Raw genomic sequence first — 23,782 nt, 5'->3', positions numbered from 1 at the left:
TGCATACGTTGGTTCTGAGAACCCAGTCGGTCGTTACCATTGTTTCTTTTCCAGTATAGAAGGGTGTTACTCGGTGGCATATTCTGGCTAGAGCTGTTACATGAGTATTGTTTTAAAATGGTATTATGACTACTTATTGGTATTTATAAATTAGATACTGTTAATAGAGCTTCATGGCGCTGGGGCGTCTGTCTTGAGCTGTAAGTGATGGTGAAAGGCTTCTCAGCGTATCAAGCTATTGTAATGCATCGGATTTATAATTCTTTCTTCGAGTAATCTACACGATAAACAGCAACAGTCATACAAATCGAACATGCTTGTATCTTTTGGTGAAAAGATGATAGTGCAGGGCAATACCTAGACTCCCTTGGTGAAAGCCAAGAGTGGGACTACGAGCACATCTATGACCCATTATTGGCCAGTTGATTAGACGGTTGCTCATCATCAAAAATCTTGAACTTGTGAGCAGAATCTACACTACAACAAACCAACTTCAACCCCACGCCAATCACGACCAATCTCTTCACAATCGCCAAAATGAGCGCTCAACAATTGTCCATCGATAACGCCGACCTCGAGAAGCTCAACGACAAGGACCGCCTCGAGCTCCGCCAGTTCCTCGCCAACGAGCAGCAGCGCTCCCAGATCCAAGCCCGTACGTACAACACCGAGGAAGACGCACTAGGATACGGAATCGCTGACGGAGTGTCTATAGAAACACATAGCTTGACCCAAATGTGCTGGACCAAGTGCATTCCCGGCAACATCAAGACCCCCAAGCTCGACAAGTCCGAGGAGACATGTCTCGCCAACTGCGTCGAGCGATTTCTTGACGTCAACTACCTTACGATGAAGCACCTGAACGGCATGCGCAACTAAGAACCTGATTTCAGCATGAAAAGAAGATTATTTCAACTATGTATTACGAGATATTTTTTGTATGAATAGACGGGCCGTGGTCATAGTGGAAAATTCAGGTTGTGACCAGGACGGACGACTTGGGCTCTGTTGGCTAAAGAGACTAGCAATTGGGCTATGTACATTACGAACGATTTACAAAAAACAGTCGTCAACCTTGATTGTTAGGGAACGGTTCATAAAAAATGATTCTGGCTTGTCTTGGCTTAACTGGCACATTATTCATGGTTAAATGTCACCAAATGTATCAGCCGTATTTCTACGAACTGATCCCCGAGATTTGGAAGCAAACGCAAAGGATACCTGCGATCCTTGCTACAAATCACATTCACGCGTTGTCACTCAAATCATATCAAGGCAGCATCTTGGACGACTAAGCGGAGCCGTGTCCCGGGTGGTATTGAATTCATGATCATTTGCACTCTCAACGAGAAGTTCTTTTTACGCCTATTCCGATGCCCATGCCTTGCATTTTCAGCAGGCCAAAAACCAACCCAAAGACACGCCAGAGAAGCCAGAAACCCACAAGCCCGGTGGTATTTTTAGACGAGAGAGAGCTTGTTGGCAGCAATGTCGAGAGCATCGACATCAGGGGTCAGGCGGGCGTAAGCCTTCTTGGTACCATCGGGGCGGATGAGGGTGTTGACCTTGACACAGTCAATGTCGTAGAGCTTCTTGAGGGCAAGCTTGATCTGGGCCCTGTATCGAGGTTAGATTTTGCTCTGATATCGTTCTTGAAAATACTGACTTGTTGCTCTTAATGTCGACAATGAAGACGAGGGTGTTGTTCTCCTCCATCTTCTTCATCGCACTCTCGGTGTTGAGAGGGTGGACGATGATCTAGACTGTGGTTAATACAACTGCTTCCCCAACAGATCTGACTCTAGGTGGGACTGACCTTGTGCTCATCGAGGCGAGGCTGGTGAGGGATGGATCGGCGAGGGTACTTGGGGGCTCGCGAGGTGATGAGGGTCTTGGGGCGGTGGAAGGAGGTGCTGAAGCGAGCCTTGACCTTCTTGTGGGAGTTGGCCTGTTGACATTCAGTTAGCATATTGAACGGTTGACTTCAGTAAAATGTTTTCAACTTACGCCCTTGAGAGCGGCCTTGGCGGCGTCCTGGGCCTTCTTGTTACCCTTGCCCTTAGGCTGAACTGTTATTGAAAGCATCAGCATTCGCTCTTATTCAGAACTCGCAAAATCTGCTGTAGCATGATGCGGTAGAGTATGAACTCGGAGGGTGAGAGTCGAAGAGGATAATCAGAAGATGGATCGAGTCGAAAGGTCGGCGGTCTCGAAGCGAAGAAGACGATAACGCAAGAGCCAAGCTGATCGGTCATAGTAATTGTTCCGATTGATGTAGTTGCGTCGAGGCGATATAATGATTTGATCTCTCGAGAGTCGCCATAACATCGTCGTTCAGATTCTTGCTCAATTTCGCTTTCGCCCGTCCAGTTTTCTTCTTTTCCCCTTTCTTCTCTTCCCTCTTTATTGTTTCATATCATGTCGTACCTTTCTTGTTGGCGGCCATTGCGTCGGTGTTGTCGAGGGCACAAGATTGTCGGGTGTGTTGGTTGTCGTCGGAGTGGTCAAAGGTTCACAAAAACGTTCGCGGATTTAAAATCTATTTATTTTTGTGATTTTTCGCAATTAGGGCAGGTGTGGTCCCACTCCTCTACATGATATGATTGGCCGATGCCTGGATCAATCTATTTGCCTTATGTAAGCCAACTGCAAAAAGTTATCGAGAATGAATGTCGCACTCAATCAAACGGAGCTTTTGGACCATTCGATCGATAAATAGTAATCAAAATGCTCTTCGAGGCCTTATAGATCACCATAATCTGCTGGGTCTTCTCTTCGGAGTTGCATTGCACCATTTGAGAGTCCGTGGGTTTCAATATTGTCCCTCTCTCTACCGAGACTAACATGAAAATCATTTCAGATTTCAATGTATTAAGGGGTCAAGAGGTCAACACGCAAGGGCCAGTCTCATTGCACTCATCAAATGGTTTCCCAGAAGCAAACAAGGCTCAAGAGCCTTTCAAGTAGCCGCCCGCCAACTGTCAAGTCCTCGCGCTCAATGTCTAGAAAAGCCAGCAGGAGTCTCATCAACACTCATCACCAACTGGAGAAACAACGTCGGCAAGCTGCAACCAAGGGCGACACGGTCACCGAAACTCGTCTCGCCTCAGAGATTGCCAAGCTGGGTGGTCTTGACCACTATCAGAAGGCCAGTCTGCAAGGTCAGAGTCTCGATAGAGGAGGTGACACGTCAAGAGTGCTTCTGGAATGGCTCCCTGTGGCAGAGCTCAGGAAGCGTGCTCAGACGCTTCATATGCTGGAGGTTGGGGCATTGAGTACTCGCAACGCATGCTCAACAAGCGGTATCTTTACTATGAAGCATATCGATCTTAACAGCCAGGAGCCAGGCATCACAAAGCAAGATTTCATGGAGCGCCCCCTGCCCAAAGACGATTCTGAGGTATTCGATATTATCTCTCTAAGTCTAGTGCTCAACTTCGTGCCTGAGGCCGAGGGGCGTGGACAGATGCTTCTTCGGACTCTCTCCTTTCTTCGACCTGCAGCTGAACCTGCAACTGGTTCTGACGAACCCTTTCCCTGCCTTTTTGTGGTTCTACCTCGCAGCTGTGTTGACAACTCACGATACTTTTCAGCAACTCGCTTCGAGGAGTTGATGACAATTCTCGGCTATGTATGCACCAAGACCAAGATGACTCAGAAATTGGCATATACTCTTTGGAAGAGGATCGGGACTGTGTCCGAAAAGCGGCCGGACTTTACCAAGAAGGAAGTCAATCCAGGACGGACACGGAACAATTTTGTCATGACGCTCAAAGCTTCGACGAGTCATTCAAACTGAAGCGATGAGGGGAGACACGACAACGCGTGGGGCCCTCGACGAGCTGCATAGCTGCATATGCGGAACTGCCCAACAAACTATCAGCACGGCATAACATATGGAGTTTTGAGCACGCGACAATAAGCTGGCACGGTACGAATGTTTAACTCTCGATAAGAGGATCCTATCTACACAGTTCTTGAGGAGCGCGTACTGTGCTGTATCGTCTGGATCGACTATCTGCAACTTGCTACGTCGCACGACTGATAAGGTGCATGGTGACACTTATGCAGCTTGGGGACACCAGATCACCAGTAGACAGGATCAGCTGGACGGTGGTCTCAGCTTTTGAGGGGACTAGAATTCCCTAGCGAGCTACTACTCTTGCATCTCCGCACAAAGGTCCCACGCTATTCGACGATTATCATTTCCCCACACCCTGAGCGACCTTTTGCTGCAGCCGTCTATCATACTCCCAAAGAAGCGACCTCTGTGTGCTGGAACTCGGTAATGGCGAGCTTGGACAGAGGTTCGTCTGGCGGCAAGGGCGCATTGCCAGGACGAACAACGGGCAAACTGCGCATACCAGCCCCAACAGCAGCTTTGACCTCGCTGATATTGTCGCTCAGGAAAAGCCATCGGTTGACGTCCTTGTGTTCCGGATGCTCAGAAATGATCTTCGCGTAGCTATCAACCTCGGTTTTGGGCCCCGCATTAGTGGTATCAAAGTAGTCTGCGATAAGAGGCGTCATATCTGACTTCCCGGAGTTGGTATGTGAAAAGAGCAACTTCTGCGCGGGGACTGAGCCGGACGAGTAGATGATGATCTTCTTTCCAGCTTGGGTGGCCTCGTTGAAGAAGGGCTCAACATCTGGGAAGAGGGGCGCCACGATGTTACCCGACTTGTAGCCTTGCAGCCACAGGTAACCCTGGAGCGACTTGAGATAGGCGATCTTGACATCACGCTTCACGAGGTCGCGGACGTGCGCTTCCAAGTCAGAGCGCGAGTTGCGATACTCCTCGGGAAAGGCATCGCGGTACTTTGCGAATTCTGGGCTATCCCATTCTTGATCTAACACTTTGGGAAGTGCCTCGAGTGCATACGGAAACTGATGACAACAAACAGACCTTGGTCAGCAGGCTGCAGTGTTGTCGACATCGTGCATGCTATCACGAAATGGGCAAAGTCGGTGAAGAGTGCAAAGGGGCTGGGAAGGAAGTGCTCGGCTTGAAATTTTCAGCTGCACGCGCCCGAGACTTGCGCAACTTGGCAGAACTTGGTTCGGCAGCGTCGACACCCGGGATCTGGGTACAAAGGCCGGCAGCTGGACGGAGGACGTCCGGAAGAGGAGGCTGGGACGAAATTTGGTGGGATCCATACGGAGGTCCGGGCCCGGAGGCGGTAAGAGGGACGGACGGAGGTAGTACATGGGTAAGGGGAGTAAAATCGGAACGGTTGTGAAGTGAGACAAACAAGAGAACGGGACGACTCACGAGAACCTCCTTGACAAAGGAGATGGGACAAACGGTTCCTTCTGTATCATGTGTTATTATGGCTATTCTGAGGGTATGATATCCAAGCAAAGCGCGAGTGTATAGTAAGGTACAAAACATATGCCAATATAATCAATGTATGACAACTCAGTCCAAAAGAGTCCTTACAGTCAACAAAACACGCAGTCGCCAACAGCACCTGTGGAGCCAGTTAAATCTTACCAATGTCAAACACTAGGACGTCGAATTCATTGAGATTGAGCGTCATCGTGAAAAGGAGTTGTTGTTTGTGAGAAAGCGGTCAGGCCTGAATATTGACACGTCCAATATGAGAGACGAAACGGTTGAATTAGACCGAAAGTGAGAAAGAAGAGATGACAAGAAAATTCTGTCAGACACCAATTCCGATTCGGGATCCCTGCTACGATCTTGAAGTGTAAGGAAGAGAGCGTGCGTGAAGGAAAAAGAAAAAACCCCCAATATCGGCGGTGGCAGCAGAAGGTCCTTGTTCCTGGATTCAAGAGCGGGCCGCTATCTAGCTTGGCACCTTTTGGTGAGGTGATTTCCTTGGAGGTTTAGGATCCTTGACGAGGTATCCGTGTTAAGCTTGATGCAGCTGGGAACGTGGGTTGATGAGATGCAATAGTAGATCGAATCTAATGCGAATGGAGGGCTGGTTTGCAGCCATGTGAGCATTAGAGGAAAGGCGGTCAAGATGGTGAGGTTGGTTGGATCGAGGTGAACCGACCAATAGCGTATTAGCATTTCTTGACTGCAGGGTAAGAAGTACAGCGAAGAGGTCAAGAGGGCTGCTGTAAAAGAACTGGATGGAAGAACTTGGCTGTGGTACAGGGGTCGGCGGCCAGATCCGAGTGAATTGGATAGGCTCTGAGGATTACAATGGATCTCTAATTAGAAACCTGTTCACGAAAATGACAACTGGCAGTTCATATGTCACAGGTTGCGAACTAGATCTTGTCGTATTCAAGGTCTGGTCTGGTCTGCTCAGCATTGTACACGCCTAATCTAGGCTATGCTGGCTGTCGCCAAACTCCGTGTCACTGCAGGCTGTGGTCCCGAGGCAAAGCAACCCAAGCTGCAGCTCGATACGGAGCTTTTAACAGATCCCCTGCTGTTCCCGAGCTGAAGTGGCCAGTTCATGCAGCTTCCGGAACGCAGCAGTGAGACAGCCCCTGGCAACGGTGAAAGAAAAGAAATATGTGTTGTCCACAGTCGCAGTAGGGTCCTTTTTCTCTCATCATATTTGGTGGAGTCTCAATTCTGGGCCTCGTGGTAGATGGGGTACTTGTGATTAGGCGGCCCATCCTACCGCTGCACATGTCACTCTGTTGTCCAGCCACTTCATGATGAATGAAGAAGGTTCTGACCCATCACCTCACTTCCAGCTGATGGGTCACAATTTGCTGGAGCTTCAATTCAATCCCATGACTGTCGGTACTGGAGCTACCCTGGACAAGAGCTGCAACTCTCACGCGATATCTGGATGGCGAGTCTGTTGAGTCAGGAGATCATCCTCGATGATGAAATTCAATCCCTTCAGCGTCTCAGTTTTCCCCTCAATATCCCTTGTTGCCCTCCCCCATCCCCGCCCTTGTTGACAAGATCCGCGCATAATAGCATGTTATGTTGTCAATGTAAGTAAATATTGTGTTTCCGATATGACAACGAATCAGAGCCGGGAACGACGTGACTGAGACAGCCAAACCACGTCCTACCGAAATAGGGAGTCGTGTCTAGAACAATTTCAACGTGCAATTGTGCAACATGTACCTAGGCTTAGAGCGAGAGACTTACTCACCTGTGACCATCGTGACATGACCAATGTTCATCATCTCATCTCCATATCTCATTTTCACTGAGTCACGACTCCCCAAGTCTCCTGTCCTTGGAACGCCGATGTCGAATTCCGTCTCCATATTTGCCCGGACTCCACAAGGGGACAGCAAACATCAGATCTCACGAGGCCCGGGGACCCGCACCGAGTGTCAAGTCCGTCCAAACAGACAGGTACAGCACAGTATCTGTCTTGGCTTGAATAATGGAGACTGGAGACCGAAGTAGGTGAGTAATCTCGAAGAATTCCATCATCCGAGATTCGTAATCCCATATTCCCTGAATAATCTCATGTCCACGTATGTATTTTGCACCCCGCTCTGATGGAGACGAAATGCCGTCATTTCGTCTGTCGAGTCGAAATTCAAGGTTCGTTGCTCTTTGTTGTCTTTCTTCCCAAAAGGGTAGCATCACAGTGTCCTGATCGGTAAAATAAACCTGGCAGGGCAAGCCATCTATCTGTGCACTGCTGTTTCGTGTCACGGTGATATTTTGTGAAGATTTGCACAGATTTGTGCATGGCTGAGCAACACGGACCCTTGAAAGTCCATCCAGTCACGTTTGATGATTGACGACAGATCGTTACACGCAATTCCTGCCTGTCCAGCCCAGCCTTGGAAGCATAGCCTGTTCTGACGCACGCCCCTTTTCTATTTACGGGTGTAAACACCAACACAGTAAGATCTCCTTGGACAATCCTAGTCCCTGACCAATATTTGGAAGCTTCTGGCGTTTGTTGGATGACACATTCACACTCGGCGGCTGAAGAAACCATCTGTTTACTTCTGGCGGCCGAGTCTTATTGTCTTGTTAGTTCATCTGGTCCCTGAGACGAAAGGGTCCTCATGGCACCGGGGGCATGCCCGCTGGAATGCAGGATCCAGGAGTGCATGACCCAGTGACCACGCTGGACTGGTTCACTGATAACTTAGATTAGCAGACGAGCAAGGGTGTAAGCGTTAAGGCGTCAGAAGGGTGATCGACAAGAGACTGGCGGCAAAAGTTGGAGACTTGGGACTTGATAGCCAGCGATAACAAGGGTCTTCTGCAATCGAAGAATTGGCAGGCTTCCAGTCCAGGAACGAGAGAAATGTGGCACAAGACCCAATCAGTTTTCTGAATAGTCGAATTGCGTAGTCGCTGATAGCGATTGCTGAGCACCGTCCGTCCGTCACTCGGACTGCACCGTGGCGCCGATCATCCAAGAAAAAGCCCGAATTGCGTTTGAGACGGATCAAAACTGTAAACCGAAATAGCGATAGAGAAAACGAGACCCTGATTTCGGATTCGGGATAGTCAAGAATGGGCTCACTTTTCCTGTCCACGAGACTGTTCAGTTCAGAATGAGTAGGACCTCAGAAGCTGCATTTCCCAGGTTGGATTTCGTTGGGGACAGCGAAGGACCCTTGAAATTGACAGCTCGTTCTCGTCTTGATTGTGCTGCCGAGCCAAGCCAGTAAAACCTGGGGATAGCATCGTATCGTCGTTGCATGGGATGGATTAGCCCATGGCATGGGCTACTCTACACTGGTGCCACGCGCACTATGCGCACTATGTGCATTACTACGCTCCATCGCTGCAGCCAGTGAACAAGTGCTCCATTCATACCTCGAGGCCCTACACCATCTTGTCTACGCCCAGTGGTAGCTTGGTTAGCACTTTGTTGGGATCTGCATCGGGCAATACACATGAGCATTGTCCTTGAAACACCAGAGTATAGCCTAAAGGTTACTTCGCTGGAGGGTAGCGGGCGGTGAAGCCGCTATCAGCGTTGCATCGACGGAGGTCCAGATTGCGCGAATCCCATTCCCCAGTGTCTGAGCCGGGCGCTGAAGGGGATTGCTGTAGACGTACTGTTTGATGGGAGGGGCGCATACTGTATGATCACGCTGACCAACATGTCATTTCCCGCCGACCACCGATAAAACAAAAAGGTAATGGTGAGTTGGGCCGGCAGCGTCCAGCGGGAGAGACGCCGGCAGAAGCTACTCGAATCGCCACCAAGATTCGGCGCTGGGGCCCCGTATTCGTCCGTATGACTGATTCTGAGCCCCGGCACCGGCCTCTGGATGACTCCCCTTTCCCGTTGACTTTCCAGTTCTGAGTGAGTGAATGAGTGATCTGGCTTCTGCTGAGTTTGCCCTGGTTCTGATCAATGCTCTCCACCCTCAGTGTGCGTAAGGTCTTGTTTACACTGAGCTAGACAGCGCCGGCTCCCTGATAGCACAGTGCTAGATCTGCATTTGGCAAGTCGTCATGTCAGTTGGTCTTCCGTCATGTCACTACATATTATCATGTCCGGGGTACGGATAACTTTGATAACGCGGCACATCATAAAAGTGAGCCAGTTATACGAGAGTTATGCAATGAATTGGCTGCTTCCAGTATACAGTATGTCGTAACAGTGTCTTGATAACGCGTATGTGTGTATATGTTTATTCATTATTGACCTCATTTCATTTCTGTCGTCATGTTTTGGATGTCTGTCTGGCGTTGCAATGCTTCCTAATTCTGAGACGAAGGGGTATCATCAGTCACCAATCCTGGGCCATCAATGTTTCTGATCGCTGCTTCTGTTTGATTGACTTCTTTATGCCGCCCATTCCCTCCCTTGCCCGTCGTGGTATCGTCCCACGGTAGCGCCATTCCTTCTTTGCTGGCGCCCAAGCCTCCCCCAACATTTGAGGCACCTGAATGGAGCGAACGAACGGCACACAGGGTCACAGTGCATCTTGTAATTCCGTGTACCTGACCTGTCCGCTTTGCCGTAGTTGTCGTAGTCGTAGTCGTCGCTGCGTTGCCATGTGTGTCGTCTGCATCCTACAGTACAGTACGGTACAGTACAGCACAGCAGAGCACAGTACTTGGCTTGCATCTCCCCTGTGCCTACCTAGTTACCTAGTATCTACCTACCTCCTCCTACCAACCCCGGCTAGTCCGGTACAAGCAACAACACAGCACGCAAGGTACGACAGCATGTCTTTAGCTAGTGGGCCCGGCCTTCTCTAATCCTGGGGCCTGGGCAGGTGGAGCTGCACTCTGCAGCAAGCAACCTCTCCAAGTACACCCCCGTCAATTCTAGACCTGGCTCTCACTCGCTGTCTCGCCTGCCTTGGAAGGGGTCGGCCTTGGAAATGGGTGTAGGTACTGGACTGGACAGTATGAACAATCATGTCCTGGGCTGTCTTGTCTTATCCCATGGCCCATCCACCATCCACCATCCGCCATCTATCCATCCCTCTCCACTTGGTTCCATCACCGCCTTTCCCTTCTCACTCACTCACCCTCTCTCTTCTCTTGTCTTCTTTCCCCTGCTTTCTTATCATCGTCTCTCCACCTCTCTTTCCCTTCATTTGTACGCTTTCCGCATCTTCAAAGGCCTTCTTTCTTCTCGAGCTTGCCACTCTTCTCTCACTATCTCATCTCTTCTGTCTATCCCTATCTAATCCAATCCATCCCAACTCTCATCACACCACATCAATCACCGTTCTTCTCACCGAACGAATCCGCCTCGCCTCGCCATCGCCACCTTATCTCCCCGAAGCAAGCACTCAATCCCAACGCTTATCGCGGTGATTCATCGACAGTCAACCACTCAATCACCAATCGATCACGCAAAGCTTGAGCTATATAATCCATAACGAGAAGAAGAAGCGTCCTTGACTTGTGTTGTCTGCCGCTGCATTAGACCAAGTTCTTGTTCGCCTAGACCTCCTATTACATCGCTCCGTTACCGCACCCCTTGAGTTGCATACCACGAGCCTCGGTCAGCAATCAAAAGCCCTTGTACAGTCGGACACGTCACATAGAAGGATCGTCTTGTGCTGCACTGAGTCGACGAGGGTTTCCTCACTGACTTGCGTTTTACTTTCCGGTCTTTCACTCAATACCGCAACTCGGCCTAGTTGGCCCGCGTGACTCAATAGTTACCGGCCGATTATTAGGAATTCCACCCCGGGCGAGCTCCGCTCCCCTATCCCCCGGTGCCAGTCTGACTGGTCCGACACGTCGTTTTATCGGCATCGTCGAATCCGGTTCTCTCTTAACTAATACGACTTCACCTGGTCTTGACCAAAATCCAATTCTCCGGTCGACCTCGTCCCAAGTCGACTTCATCACCTCTCATCGTCAGAGTCATTCTTTTTTCAACTTACAAAAAACGTACCCATGTTATTATAACGAATTTCATTTTCCTTGTCTTCAACTTCTTCGGCCGCTTCTGTCTTTGCAACTCACCGTCACGACAATTCGATAATCATTTCTTTTGTTAAGCCTATCGAATACCCTCAAATGAGCCTCTGAATACCAACGAACAACAACACCACCACCACCACAATCAACAACTCGAATTTGCTCAACTCTGCTTTCATCATTACGACACTGTACATTGCTCATATACCGTGAACATCAATTTTCTTGCATCGACTCAAGCGTTTTCAAAGAGCTTCAATATCGTTCTCCGGACTCCCTACATTCCCGGCTATTGACAAACACCAAAAAATCGTTTGTACGACTATTCCCATTTTATTTCTATTCTTTTTGAACATTTTTATTTCTTCTTTCGCCATGGAATGCCTCAAGGACAAGTTCGTTGGCGGTGCCCTTCTCAAGGGACGTTATCAGACCATCTCCCCTCTCAACCATGGATCTTTTGGTATGGTGTTTAAGGCCCAGGACCTTGTAACCAATGAGCCTGTTGCTATCAAGTGCCTCACCAAGAGAAGTGCCTGCCCCGATGCCGACTCCGATTTCGCTATCGACGAGAAGTCGGAGGAACAGGCCCTCCACAGCCGCCTCGGAAACCACCGCAACATCGTCAACCTTATTGATTCGTTCGAGACCGATTCTCACATCTATCTCGTCCTCGAGTTTTGTGGTCAGGGCGATCTTTACGAAGCAATCCGAAAAGGTCACGGTCCTCTCGAGACGGAGCATGTTCGCCAATTCATGATCGAGCTCATCGATGCCGTTGATTACATGCACTCTAAGGGGGTCTACCATCGCGATATCAAGCCCGAGAACATCTTTCTTACTCAGGATGGTGCCATGAAGCTTGGCGATTTCGGACTAGCAACTACAGAGAAGTGGTCTTACGAGATGACTGTTGGCAGTGATCGCTATATGGCTCCTGAACAGTTCGACTCGGCCGGCGCCGGTTACTCGCCTGCCGAGGCGGATATCTGGGCCATTGGTATCTGCCTGCTCAACATCCTCTTCTCTCGCAATCCTTTCACCACCCCCACTGAGGCTGATCCCCTGTTTCTCGACTACTCTCGGGACAAGCAGTCCTTGTTCGACGTCTTCCCCTCCATGTCTCAGGATACGTACGAGGTCCTCGTGCAGTGCATGAACCTTGACCCCAGGCGACGCTCACTTGAGGGTGCCCGTGAAGCTCTGCTCCGTGTTATCACCTTCACTACCGATGACGAGGATGATGATGAGTACTGCGGTGCCGAGTCTCCCAATGTGGCCACCGCCAACCGCGAGCCTCTCCGCACCCCTTCAATTCAGTCCCCTGCCGTCGATACCGGTGCTTTCCCCTGGGCTAAGGCTCTTCACGGTACTACTCATCTTGGGCGCCAACTGAGTGTCATCCCCGATGACGAGAGTTACACCGAGGAGCTCTTCCCTAAGTCAGAAGCGACTACCACCGACTGGTGCTCTGCCAACATGCAAACCCCCATGTCGTCTGTTTACGACACTCACTTGGGCGCCTCGATGAAGTCTATGGCCATCAAACCCACTGCCCGATTTAATCGATCTTCGGCAACTGCTGGCTCCCTGCCAATCAACATGGCCAAGCCAATGCCAGCTATGTCCATGGTCTTTGGTCGACGTCAGGAAACTGTGTCTAAGAGCTGGAGTGACATGTGGGACGAGGATGAGGAAGAGGAGGAAATGGAACAACAGCGACAGATGCTTCAGGAACTCAATGCCAGGACTTGGAGCCAGGAGAGTAAGGAGGAGAAGAAGGTGGAGCAGGAGGAGGAGGAGGAACAGGTCATGAAGACCGACATTGTACAGCCTGAACCCGAGCAGGTGTCGCACACCCACGACATCAAGGGTGACGTGGATGATGACTTGGTTGCTGATGGCTTCTTCTTCCAAGAGGCCCCAACCCCTAAGCCTCAACAAATCACCATCACACCTCATTACTCGCACTCGCCCATGAGCAAACCAAGAAGTTCTCTGGACAAGTGGGCGGCATTGGGTGAGCGACGCCGCGGTCAAACTGCAACTTTGGATTCTATTAAGTCGGTGGACTTTTCTAAGCCACGACGACACAATTTTGGTTTTGGATACAACAAATCTTATGAAGCGGGCGTTTGGGATCATTCTAATTATCACCACAAATTTGGGGCCGCTAAAGAACGGTCTAACAGCAAGGAATGTCCCTGGAACAAGGGCAGAGATTGGAACTGGCGTCGGGATCGACGCACCGATCTCGGAGACGTTGAGTGGGTTGGAGGTTGGTAAATGGGATTGATTCCCATCAGCCTTCAAATGTAGTTTGGCCGTCTTGAGTCCCTGGCGCGATACTCGAAGATATTTCGGGCGTTGCTTGGATTATGATGAGAGCCTTACTCGCTTTCTGTGTATAGGATATTCTAGAATAATGCAAATACCAGAAGTACCTACTCAAACATTATCTGTTTCCATCTCTTCCATGTGAAGTCTTTGTTTCTTTTTTACAATACTAACTAGCATATCATCGGTTGGACTTACCTCACTCGATTCTTAGTTGTCTGATGTTATACTGAGTATAGACATACATACAGTCTCACTCGACAATCGGCGCAACGTCATGCCCACCCCTTGCCTCTTGAACCGGCGCAAGTTTGGCTAAAAGCAGCATCGCACGATCCCAATGCACAACTCCGGAATCAAGACAGGTTTACTACTCCCCAAGCCATCAACTAATAGTGACTAACACGCAACTACACTCATGACGTTTCTAAACCGAAATAGGTATACGACTCGCAATCCATCCCCGGACGGGCCGATCGACCTGGTTCCTCGAGACTTGTCAATTCTCCTACCCATTGTTACCGCTTCTCTCGTTTCTCGGAAGGTCGGATTGGATGAGAGCGAACGAAGCCATGGCGTGACGAAACAAGTTGAGAGAGGGGTCGGGGCTGGGGCTGGGGTATGGGATGTCATGGGAGCGGCAGTTGGGGGATCAGCGGCGGGGTGAAGAGCTGCAGAGGTGAACTTGGGAGAGACAGGAGACATTGGCAAGGTGGTCTCGATTGTACTTGGAAGTATGTATCGATAATGATGGCTATGTATGCCCATTACGTCTCGAGAGACTCAATTCTCAAGTATCATCTGACCATCAGGAACATGAGGAGGTTACTGATGACGCTGCCACTCACACAAGCCAAGACGCGGATAAAAAGGAGATGAGGGCAAACGGATATGCACACTGTGGTGCCGTCATGCGTAATGTAAGTGTGTGAAGTTAATAGCGGTGAAACGTCATGTACGTATCGCACAACAAACAGGTCGAGGATCAAAGGCATATCTTTGTGTGAGAAAACGGTTGGTAAAAACAAATAGAGCTCGGAAGCTCAGAGGTAACGTATTATTCATAGTCCTATATCCTTTCTCGTAAATGACGAGTCGATTCCTCGGGACATAACCCACAAATGCTTGACAACTCCAGTAGATGCCTTTCGTACTCAATCAAACAAACACAGTCTAGTCAGCGCCAATGAGATGCTTGGGCAAGAATGTCCAGATTGTTCCCAACGTGCCAAGGATGGCGAACACAACCAGTAGAATAGCAGAAACAATCTTTTCGCGCACTGTCACATCCTGCCAGTATAGTTTCAAGTAGAATGAAATGGGCAGGATGATAGAAATGAGTGTGCAAAGAGCCGCACCGAGGAATGCACACACAGAGTCGAAGGCCGGGAAGACAATAGAGATGAACAATAAAAGAATGACCACAAAAACGCGCACGAGGCCTCGCACTGCCTTTGTAACTAGAACCGAAGAACGAGTAGGCTGGCCGTGAGGCTGGTCATGATGGTGATGATGCTGATCGTGAACTCCGCAGATGACGTCCAAAGTCGTGATGATAGGGCGAGCGTTGAGAGGGATCTTTGTCAAAGGAATGATAGCAATGAAGATTGACATGATGATCTTCAGAGCGTCAGGATAGCCCTTTGATTTGAGAATGTTGGAGGTGATGGCATCCTTGATACCGTCACCAAACATTAGGAGACCAATGACAGCCAGGCATGTGTCCACAATGTACTAAGCAAAGTCAGAGAAGCTGCCAAAATATCAAGGGACTATGTATACTCACGGAGAAGGAAAAGGTAACATTCACAGCCTTGCCCCATTTGTACGGGTGACGCATGTCACGATAGATCTGAATTGCTTTAGCTCAAGTGTCCAACTTGACTTGACGCGGTAGAACTTACGGATGGAAAAACAGAGTGCGCACCCCAAGGGCTTGCGAGGAGACCGTAGGCAAGAGGTACAGCAAGCCAGTTCTCGGGGAATAGATAGGTTGTTGCTGGCTCTCGCAGCGAACCAGGATAGTGAGGTTTGTACAGGCCGTCAATAATGACAATCACGACAACTGTATCATATTAGCAAATGCGTATTGGCAACTGAGAAACGATGATGTACTCACTGCAGAAGGTCGAGAAAATACCAACAACGCTGGTGTAACTCAGCAGGCGCAATGGCAATGCGTTCAGGGCCAGAACCAAGGCAGAAGCCACAACCTTCCATGTGTTTACGCTCGCAAGACCCGGAAGCAACAGACTGAGCGAGTCGGCAAAGAGAATCACCAAAGCGACACAGGCTGCTATCAACTCAAGACTGAAAAGGGCAGAAACAATGACCCGCGCTCGGCTCCCAAACGAGATATACGCCAGGTCGGAGTACGTAATGAGACTGGGGTCAAAATCCATGCACTTGGCCAGCAGCTTGCCGGTGTACGACGTAACAGCCGCTGTCAGAGTGAGAAGAAATAGGCCAGGGATCCAACCTGTCATCTGCAGGGCCAGCGGGAGACTGAGCAATCCGACACCGATCAGGGCATTGATCGAGTTGAAGACGGACTGAGGAAGAGTGCTCTGGCCCTCAACAGCAAGTACAACCTTATTGCCCTGCTTAACCTCTTTGACCAGGATGGGCTGGTGTTCGCCATGCGCTGCATCCTCGGCCTCTTCTTCTTCATCGTCAGCTACACCCCAGCCACTACCCTCACTGAACGAAATGCGATGGCGCGAGCCCCTGTCCATAGTTCCAAAAGGAGTAGAGTCTCGGAACGAACCATAGCTTCCAACAATATCGGGAGCTGCGAGGTGAGGCGGGACGGCGAAGATACTTGATCGGGGTGACCCAACGGGGGATGAGCCAGCTTCGACATCAAGTAGAGGCTTCATCTCGCCATCACGATGGGGGATCCTCATTGACCTCGGTGAGGACTCAATGGCTGAGCTTGACTCGCCGTTCGCATGCGAAGACGAGGCATCAAGATGTTGGCGCAAAAGACCCGATTGTTGTTGCGACAATCCTTGAACATGGCTGCGACTATACTGAAGGTCTTCTGTGTCTTGCTCTGGCGCAAGAACAAAGCTCGGTCGGCGAGGAATGACCTCAGGAAATCCTGCTGCTCGCTGCCAACTCCTGGCGAAGGATCTGAAACTGTTTACACCACCAATGTCTGCGATTGCTGCCAACTGGTAGGTGACGGAAGACCTAAAAATTGTTAGTTGCGAAAACCAATTGATGAATTCTCATAAATTAGACATACCGCCGTCGCGGCCTCGAAAAACCTTCACCATTTTCTTGGTGGCCAGTCTCGTCGCCTTCGTCATCCACAAGAGCTTGTTCGCGCTCAAGCATGCTGTCAGTCACGCTTCCCCGAGGTGAAGCTCCCCCTTGGTAGTCATCCCAGCTCGTAGGATTCCGCGCCGGAGACATTGTAATTGTGTATCGTCGCCAACTTCACGTTTGTTTTTGGTACGTCCTTCTCGTTGTGTTTCGCGTTGCCTGACTAGGTAGATCTAAGAAGACACTCCGTTGTTCTTAACAATCAATCGTCTTGGACCGCCAAGTTAAGCGTCGGGGTGGCGAAGGCTGCAGAAAAAACTAGAAAGTTGGAAGGATGGTTGCAATCAAAGTCTGCAACGCAACAACGGACAGGGTCTGCAGACTCGGCCAAATTGACGAGGTTTCACCAACTGTCGACGAACAGTTTGAGGAGGTGCAGAGAAAAAAAGGAATTGAGAGGAAGCAAACAAGCGGACAAGAGAAAGAGGGCAGACTCGGCTCAGGGTCATATGGCACGCGGCTCAACTTGGACCATAGCGAAGTGGGCGCGCCAACAGACGAAGGACATGACGCTTATCGCAGCCAAGAATAGTTCAAGAACGCCTGTGCCCTGTGCACACGATAGCCGATGGTCAGCGGCTCCTCGTTTTGGGCTTTGGTTTTGGATTTGAGCTTGTAATTGGGTTGGCAGGGTTGGATGGAACCAGCAGGGGGTCGGGTTACTGATACCAAGAACCAGTTCAGTTCAACCAGACACGATAAGACGTTTGTTTGACTAAGGATGCTGTCGTCTCAATCTCCAGGACCCTCGATAGCTGCAGTTGAGCGCCACTAGGTTGATTAGCCTGTTCTCGAGGGGTTGATGGAGGGTCACTTTTGGTACAGTAACAGCACCAACTGCCGGAGAATAGGTATGGGCGTATGGATGATAGGACAATGTCCCAGGCGTACAGGCGACAAGCGACAAACGACCAATGACTGACTAGAATGAGCAACGCCAACACCAAAGGAATGTGTCGCCGTTTCGTAGGACAACAACGCTCAAAGTCTCACTCACTCACTCATGCATGAGCACTCCTCATGACTGACATGGAACCTAATAACTAAGTTAACTAATGGAATGGCCTAGCAGCTAGGGTTGGCGGTTGTACCCGCTAGAGTGCAGTCGCAGAGACATCGTCGTGGCACTGAACCCCACCTGTAATTCAACTTCTGTGCAGCTCTAACAGGCTTGACGGGATATGGCTTCGTTTTGGGTATGGGGTGGTGGACGCTCGACGCTCGATGGTGGAGAAATGTGCTGGGGGCTCACGAGACCAGATCCAAAGCAATAACTAATATGTAAGAGACTGTCTGCAAGTCGTTGTCTGCGGGCGCAGATGTTGTAGGGCCATGTCATGTCATGTCACGTCCTGTCATATTTTGCTGATTGTCCATGTTATTTGAAAGAGGAATAATAGAGATACAGCGTCGATCTTGTTCTGTCTCATGTTACATTACGTCCATGCATTGCCAATGTAAACCACAGCAGGAACCAGGTTGAATGCACCTCCCATTCATACATACTACACCTAACGCATCAACTGATCTCACCTCACCTTATTCCAACCTACAGCATGCTACGTACCTAGGTAGGTCAGAACAACAAAACTAGGTATGCGCAAGAATAGGATTAAAATTCAAGCATATGCGATTGACAAATGGCATTGGATTAGACTCTTTCGCAGAAATCATAATTCGACCGTGGATCAGATCACTACCTGCCTACCTACCTACCTTACCTGCCTATTTCTTCCGTGGTGCTACCTTGGTAAACTCAGATCTTTCTTATCTTATCGCAACTAAAAGTTGCCCTGGCCTCTCAACTTCGTCCATCCATCTCTATAACAAATTCAAACGTCACTCTCCATATTCGAAATCATATTAGTGAATCTTTCGGCCGAATCTCGGACTTACACAATCTCTCTCCCGGATCTATTATCAATAATGCTCACACATCATCCACCTCCATCATGACAACTCCTCCCGATGCCGCCCTCTTAGCAACAACCAGCGACTCCCTCGCGCCTCTCATCCCTATCCTCAACGGTTTCGCCCATCGTCACAAGAACCAGCATTCTTCTACGCACTGGTGGTCCTCCTTCTCTATACTGCGCCGCGCAGTCCGTAATCTTATCAACGACCTCAACTCACGTCCTAGAAAGGTCAAATCTGGCGGTGTCAAGCGTGATGTTCATCCTGCTCTTGTGCGCGCAAAATGGATGATGCGCCATGTAGTTCCTGGCGCCTTTGTGTAAGTCAACGACCTGCTAGCACGTCCTCCAACCTTTTAGATAGGAAGCTAATCGCATGTTTATTCTACGCACAGCACTTTCTCCCAACTTGCAGCTGATAACCAGTATGCGCCTCTCGGACTGCTCCTCCTCTCAGTTCTTGCTCGAACCAATACTATACTCTCCCAACTCGTCCCTGACCACGACCACAACCCTCCAATATCGACTAGTACAAAGCCAACGCCTTCGGAGCCAAGCAAGCATAAGACTTCGGATTTAGGAACGGACGATGCATCTAATGCCGGAGTGGACTTGGGCGTAGCCATTTCGCGTGATGAGCTTCTGTCAAACCAGAAGAAATCGAAAGCAGTATCGAAAGCAGACTCCCGCTCGAAAGACCTCAAGTTGAAAGAGTGTGAGACCAAAACGACACATACAGATACCAAGAGGATTCCGTCCAAAAGTGTCACCATAGAAAAACCAAGAAAGAAAACGAAAAATAGCGATGAATTGTCTAGTCTCTTCGGCTCTCTTTCATCGAGCAATGGCACTGCAGCAGATAAGCCCAAAAAGAAAAAGAAGAAAGGCGACGCATTTTCCAGCCTCTTCGACTCTCTGTAACGATAATGTCATTTACTATACATACACAGTTCGGGTTATATACGGCTTCGAATACATGTAACGAACAATAACCATGTCGGCAACCACTACAAATACAGCAAACTGTTTCGAGGACTGGTGATTTTCATTACAACACACTGCAAAATTAGAAACAAAAAAAGTGCAAACGAGTAGGTATGGTCCACTCTACGTTCATCCTGCTCTCCAAATTCCCCGTACCCTGTGCGCCTCTTTGGAAGATCATGCTTCGCGCCGTAAGTTGAGCGTATGGAGCTTGATTCCTGTATCCGATATCCAAGTAACAAGAATTTCTGTCGCTCACTCTGTTTAGCCACCACGTGAAAAGCAGAATGCTTCCCCTCAAAGATATCCGTCCCAGTACAGCCACCGCCGCCAAGCACATCACTTTTTCTCCGTCGTGTACCAGTTCGCCCTTGTTCGTACCCATATCCTTCTCTAGGCACAGCATCTAAAAAGCAACCCATTGAGCCGGTTCCTTGTTTAGTCAGGAATAGGGACGGTAAGACCAGATACGAGCCTTCATGTCGCCAGAGCCAGTGGCAAAGTATCGTCCTTGTGGGCTAGGTGCAACGCTGATAACGGAGTTCTTATGTCCCTGCAGCATGAGTTGCGTCGTACCCGTTCTAGGGTCCCAGAACTGGACTCCACGATCCTTGGAGCCAGAAAGTACCCAGTTGGCCTCGGGGGTGAGAGCAACTGATAAAACGAAATCGCGGTGACCCTCGAAGGTTTTGACGCACTTGCCACCCTTGGGGCCAGGCTGATTTCCTTGACGAGGGGCGCTGAGCTCCCACATCTTGATAGTCCTATCGAGACTGCCAGAAACCAGGTCCTTACCGTTGGGTGAGAAGGCAACCGAGTAGACACTATCCTTGTGACCATCAGGTCCTTCCAGACGCTCGACAAGGAAGCCGGAATGGATGTCCCATACACGTACACTCTTGTCGAGTGAGCCTGCAGCGACGAATTGGGTATCGGGAGAGATGGCGACAGTCGTGACGCCATCCTCTATTGTCAGAGTGAGAGTGTTTGTGCCTTGTTCAATATCCCACAGGCGTACAGTTCTATCGCCACTGCCTGAGGCAATTGTTCGACCATCACGAGCAAAGTCGAGCGAATAAATATCTTGCTCGTGACCAGAAAAGTGATTTCGAATGGTTCGAGTTTGGATATCCCATACCTGACCAAGATTAGTAGGTTAAAATATTTTACGTTTCTGACACAACTTACTCGAATCAACTTGTCTTCAGCACCAGTAGCCAGATAGCGACCATCGGGACTAAAGCAGACACTGCGAATGTAGAGATCGGCGCTCATATCAGAGGCATTATGGTCCTCGAGCACGCAAACCTTTTCACCAGTCTGAACATCAAAGATTTGGGCAGATCTATTGCAACCAGTTGCAACATACTTGCCATCATGACTGAACCTGACACAGCACACAACACTTTCGTGGTTGAGAGAGTGGACGAGGTCCACATCCAGAACACGCTGGACCTGAGGGTTGAAAATAGCATACCAATCCTGCCCAGTCTTCTTATTATGAGGGGCCACTGAGTCAACTTCAAGGTCTCCAAGAGCGTTGCCAACGGCAGGGGCATGTGGGCCTCCCATTCGACCGTGTTCGGGAGTTGGATGGCTGACTTGAGGGGAGGCTGCATTTCCAGGGTAAGGCACGGGGGTGTTAACCTGGGGTGTAGCAGGTCCGACGGCACCTGGTGGACGACCGATGCCCCTTCTACCGGGGCCGGGAGAGGCGGTGCTCTGCGGCTGGGGGCCCATCCCATTGGAAACGGGGCCCGGAGGATAGTTCTGAGAGTAAGGTGCTTGCTGCGCGTTGGGGTGAGGAGGAGGGACGGGAAGTCCAGGAGGCCCTTGGCCCATTTGGTGCTGAGGTCCCAGCGGCTGCTCCTGAGGAGGGGCATGTCCCTGCTGCGTTTGCTGCTGCTGTTGTGCACCCTGGGGTTGGCCCTGCTGACCCTGCTGCTGGCCTGGCTGAGGGGGGACGAGACCTCCCTGGCTACCGCCAGCCATGATGCCGCTAAAAAGACCATTGCCAGGAGCGATAGAAGGAGGCTGCTGGGAGGGAGCTGCATGTTGAGGCGGGCCGGGAATGCCAGGCTGGATGCCTCCCTTTCGAGCAGCCTCGAGTTGGTGTCGCAGAGCACTGATCTCATCTTCATATCTGTGATTCGGGAGGTTAACGGGGATATAGAAACTAATGGCGCGAAAAGATCGGCTTACTTCTGCTTAAGGCTGAGATGAGTCTGCTCCATCTGATAGACCTTTTCACGAACCAGTTGCATTTCACTGACTTGCGCGGCAACTAAAGATACAAATGTGTTAGCTGGGGTGAAGGAGATAACGCGATATGAGCTATCGCCGTACGAGTAGTGGACATACTCTGATGCTCGTAGTTTTCCGTCGCGCGCATCTGAGTATCAAACTCGACCCTAATCTGTTCGAGCAACTCGTTCAGCCGAGTGGAATTGCCTTGGGGGCCGCCCCCCATGGCGCGATGCGGATACATCGACATTGCGCAAGGCGGGTCTCAGCGATGAGTAAGTAGCTCGAGAAACGAGGCTCGTTGAGACGACAGTCAATTGCGGTGAGGTGGACGATAAATGAAATTGTTTATCGCGCTACGCTTCGTGTATTCGGCGTCGTCGAGGAGTTGGCGCGCGAGGCTGAGTACCAAGTCAAGATTGATTAAGGATATTGGCGTTGGCTACCGACGCAAGGCAACTAATTACAGACGCGAACCAAGGAACGCGAACTGGACAGGTGCCGATGAAATCGAAGCGTGGAGACGCCCTTGATGAGCAAGGGCCAGCTCAGATAGTCGTAGGATATGATATGCGCCGACGGGGTTGGGCAGTTGTCGACGGTTCGGGTAAAAGGTGATTAATTGTGATGATGTTTTGATGGAAGAGTAAGAGGGAGAAAAAAAGACGAGGCCTGGCCGAGGAGGAAACGGAAGCGAGTGGTGCTGAAGCAAGAACCCGACCAAAGCATGGACGTAGTGCATGGGTACCTTAGTAGATATCAGCCTCTAGCGGCTAGCCTCCAAGTGGGTCCCCACCCTCTGAGCCAGGTGGGTGCTAGGCGGTCCGGGGCAATCTGCTGGCTCCATTTGGGCGGGGCTGCCCTGTGGCTGCATTGGTTAGGTATAGTAGTTTGCTAGAAATACACCTTGCAACGCCTCAAAGCCTCAACGCCTCCCCTTGAAGTCCCCCTTCGACTGTCTTCTCATTACGGTTTTTGGCCCTTTAGCCTGACGCTGTGACACCCTGTTTCTTTTTTTTCTCTCTGACGACAGTCTAAGACGGGTAGTTAGTTAGCGCACGCCCTTTTCCCTCGTGCTCCCCCTCCCTGTCACAAACCTACCCTTGGCACTTTGAGAAGTGCCACGCTGCAGCAAGACGAACACTACACTACGCCACAGATCCCAGAATGTTTATTAGAAGCGGACTCCTCCAGTCTCACGAGAAACTCGATTGCTGATGGGGACGTGTGAACGGGCAGGCAAAGGGGGGTTTGTTTGGCTTTAATGCATGGATACATATTACGTGAACTCTTACTTGGACCATGATTGGTATCATTCTCGGATCTTTGGCCGAGGCTACTACCCTTGCCCTGATCATTAATTTTGCGGATCGTTCATACCAACGTCAATTCTCCATCGTAAACTGAGTTTGTGACAGTGAAGCCGGAGAGCTTATCGTGGCGCAGATCATGCTGTTGCCAAAGGCTCGAGTTTCTGGAGTCGGTGGGAAGTCAATTATTGTTGATGGCAACAACTGGAGAACCATGCAAGTTAAAATAAGTTTAGCTCTCTCCTCACAACAACCCTTTCCCACCACATACATGCTGTCCCTTAGCTCGAAGATGCTTCCTCCGAGCCAATCGAGTTACGAGGAGTGGACTGTACTCCTGTGTCTAA

The 23,782-nt window shown here is 50.1% G+C and overlaps 8 protein-coding genes across 8 annotated transcripts; 4 read left to right on the top strand and 4 right to left on the bottom strand.

The window, feature by feature from the left end:
• Positions 1 to 537: 537 nt before the first annotated feature.
• On the top strand, positions 538 to 879 carry FSUBG_192 (mitochondrial import inner membrane translocase subunit TIM8; the record flags this gene model as incomplete). Its single annotated transcript, XM_036679637.1, has 1 exon — positions 538 to 879. The coding sequence occupies one exon, from the start codon at positions 538 to 540 to the stop codon at positions 877 to 879; it is 342 nt and encodes a 113-aa protein (XP_036544330.1).
• Positions 880 to 1,460: 581 nt separating this feature from the next.
• Positions 1,461 to 2,446, bottom strand: FSUBG_191 (60s ribosomal l25; the record flags this gene model as incomplete). The annotated part of the gene is made up of 5 exons (XM_036679626.1): positions 1,461 to 1,617; positions 1,667 to 1,758; positions 1,817 to 1,948; positions 2,008 to 2,069; positions 2,428 to 2,446. 5 exons carry the CDS (start codon positions 2,444 to 2,446, stop codon positions 1,461 to 1,463), a joined length of 462 nt encoding a protein of 153 aa, XP_036544329.1.
• Positions 2,447 to 2,923: 477 nt separating this feature from the next.
• FSUBG_190 (uncharacterized protein) lies at positions 2,924 to 3,799 on the top strand (the record flags this gene model as incomplete). Its single annotated transcript, XM_036679615.1, has 1 exon — positions 2,924 to 3,799. The coding sequence occupies one exon, from the start codon at positions 2,924 to 2,926 to the stop codon at positions 3,797 to 3,799; it is 876 nt and encodes a 291-aa protein (XP_036544328.1).
• A 446-nt stretch (positions 3,800 to 4,245) lies between these two features.
• Positions 4,246 to 5,540, bottom strand: FSUBG_189 (enolase-phosphatase e1; the record flags this gene model as incomplete). Its single annotated transcript, XM_036679603.1, has 4 exons — positions 4,246 to 4,850; positions 4,907 to 4,986; positions 5,037 to 5,313; positions 5,495 to 5,540. The coding sequence occupies 4 exons, from the start codon at positions 5,538 to 5,540 to the stop codon at positions 4,246 to 4,248; spliced, it is 1,008 nt and encodes a 335-aa protein (XP_036544327.1).
• A 6,152-nt stretch (positions 5,541 to 11,692) lies between these two features.
• On the top strand, positions 11,693 to 13,603 carry FSUBG_188 (RAN kinase; the record flags this gene model as incomplete). Its single annotated transcript, XM_036679592.1, has 1 exon — positions 11,693 to 13,603. One exon carries the CDS (start codon positions 11,693 to 11,695, stop codon positions 13,601 to 13,603), a length of 1,911 nt encoding a protein of 636 aa, XP_036544326.1.
• Positions 13,604 to 14,827: 1,224 nt separating this feature from the next.
• On the bottom strand, positions 14,828 to 17,074 carry FSUBG_187 (vacuolar amino acid transporter 1; the record flags this gene model as incomplete). The annotated part of the gene is made up of 5 exons (XM_036679581.1): positions 14,828 to 15,388; positions 15,441 to 15,506; positions 15,559 to 15,719; positions 15,774 to 16,849; positions 16,905 to 17,074. The coding sequence occupies 5 exons, from the start codon at positions 17,072 to 17,074 to the stop codon at positions 14,828 to 14,830; spliced, it is 2,034 nt and encodes a 677-aa protein (XP_036544325.1).
• Positions 17,075 to 18,936: 1,862 nt separating this feature from the next.
• On the top strand, positions 18,937 to 19,818 carry FSUBG_186 (ribonuclease mrp subunit rmp1; the record flags this gene model as incomplete). The annotated part of the gene is made up of 2 exons (XM_036679570.1): positions 18,937 to 19,217; positions 19,293 to 19,818. The coding sequence occupies 2 exons, from the start codon at positions 18,937 to 18,939 to the stop codon at positions 19,816 to 19,818; spliced, it is 807 nt and encodes a 268-aa protein (XP_036544324.1).
• A 505-nt stretch (positions 19,819 to 20,323) lies between these two features.
• On the bottom strand, positions 20,324 to 22,351 carry FSUBG_185 (glucose repression regulatory protein TUP1; the record flags this gene model as incomplete). Its single annotated transcript, XM_036679559.1, has 4 exons — positions 20,324 to 21,019; positions 21,070 to 22,024; positions 22,084 to 22,186; positions 22,243 to 22,351. The coding sequence occupies 4 exons, from the start codon at positions 22,349 to 22,351 to the stop codon at positions 20,324 to 20,326; spliced, it is 1,863 nt and encodes a 620-aa protein (XP_036544323.1).
• Between the last annotated feature and the right edge of the window lie 1,431 nt (positions 22,352 to 23,782).

Source organism: Fusarium subglutinans (assembly GCF_013396075.1).
Source record: "Fusarium subglutinans strain NRRL 66333 chromosome Unknown NRRL66333_c0000001, whole genome shotgun sequence".
In the NCBI taxonomy this organism is placed as follows: domain Eukaryota; kingdom Fungi; phylum Ascomycota; class Sordariomycetes; order Hypocreales; family Nectriaceae; genus Fusarium; species Fusarium subglutinans.
This window is presented reverse-complemented; position numbering and strand designations above follow the sequence as displayed.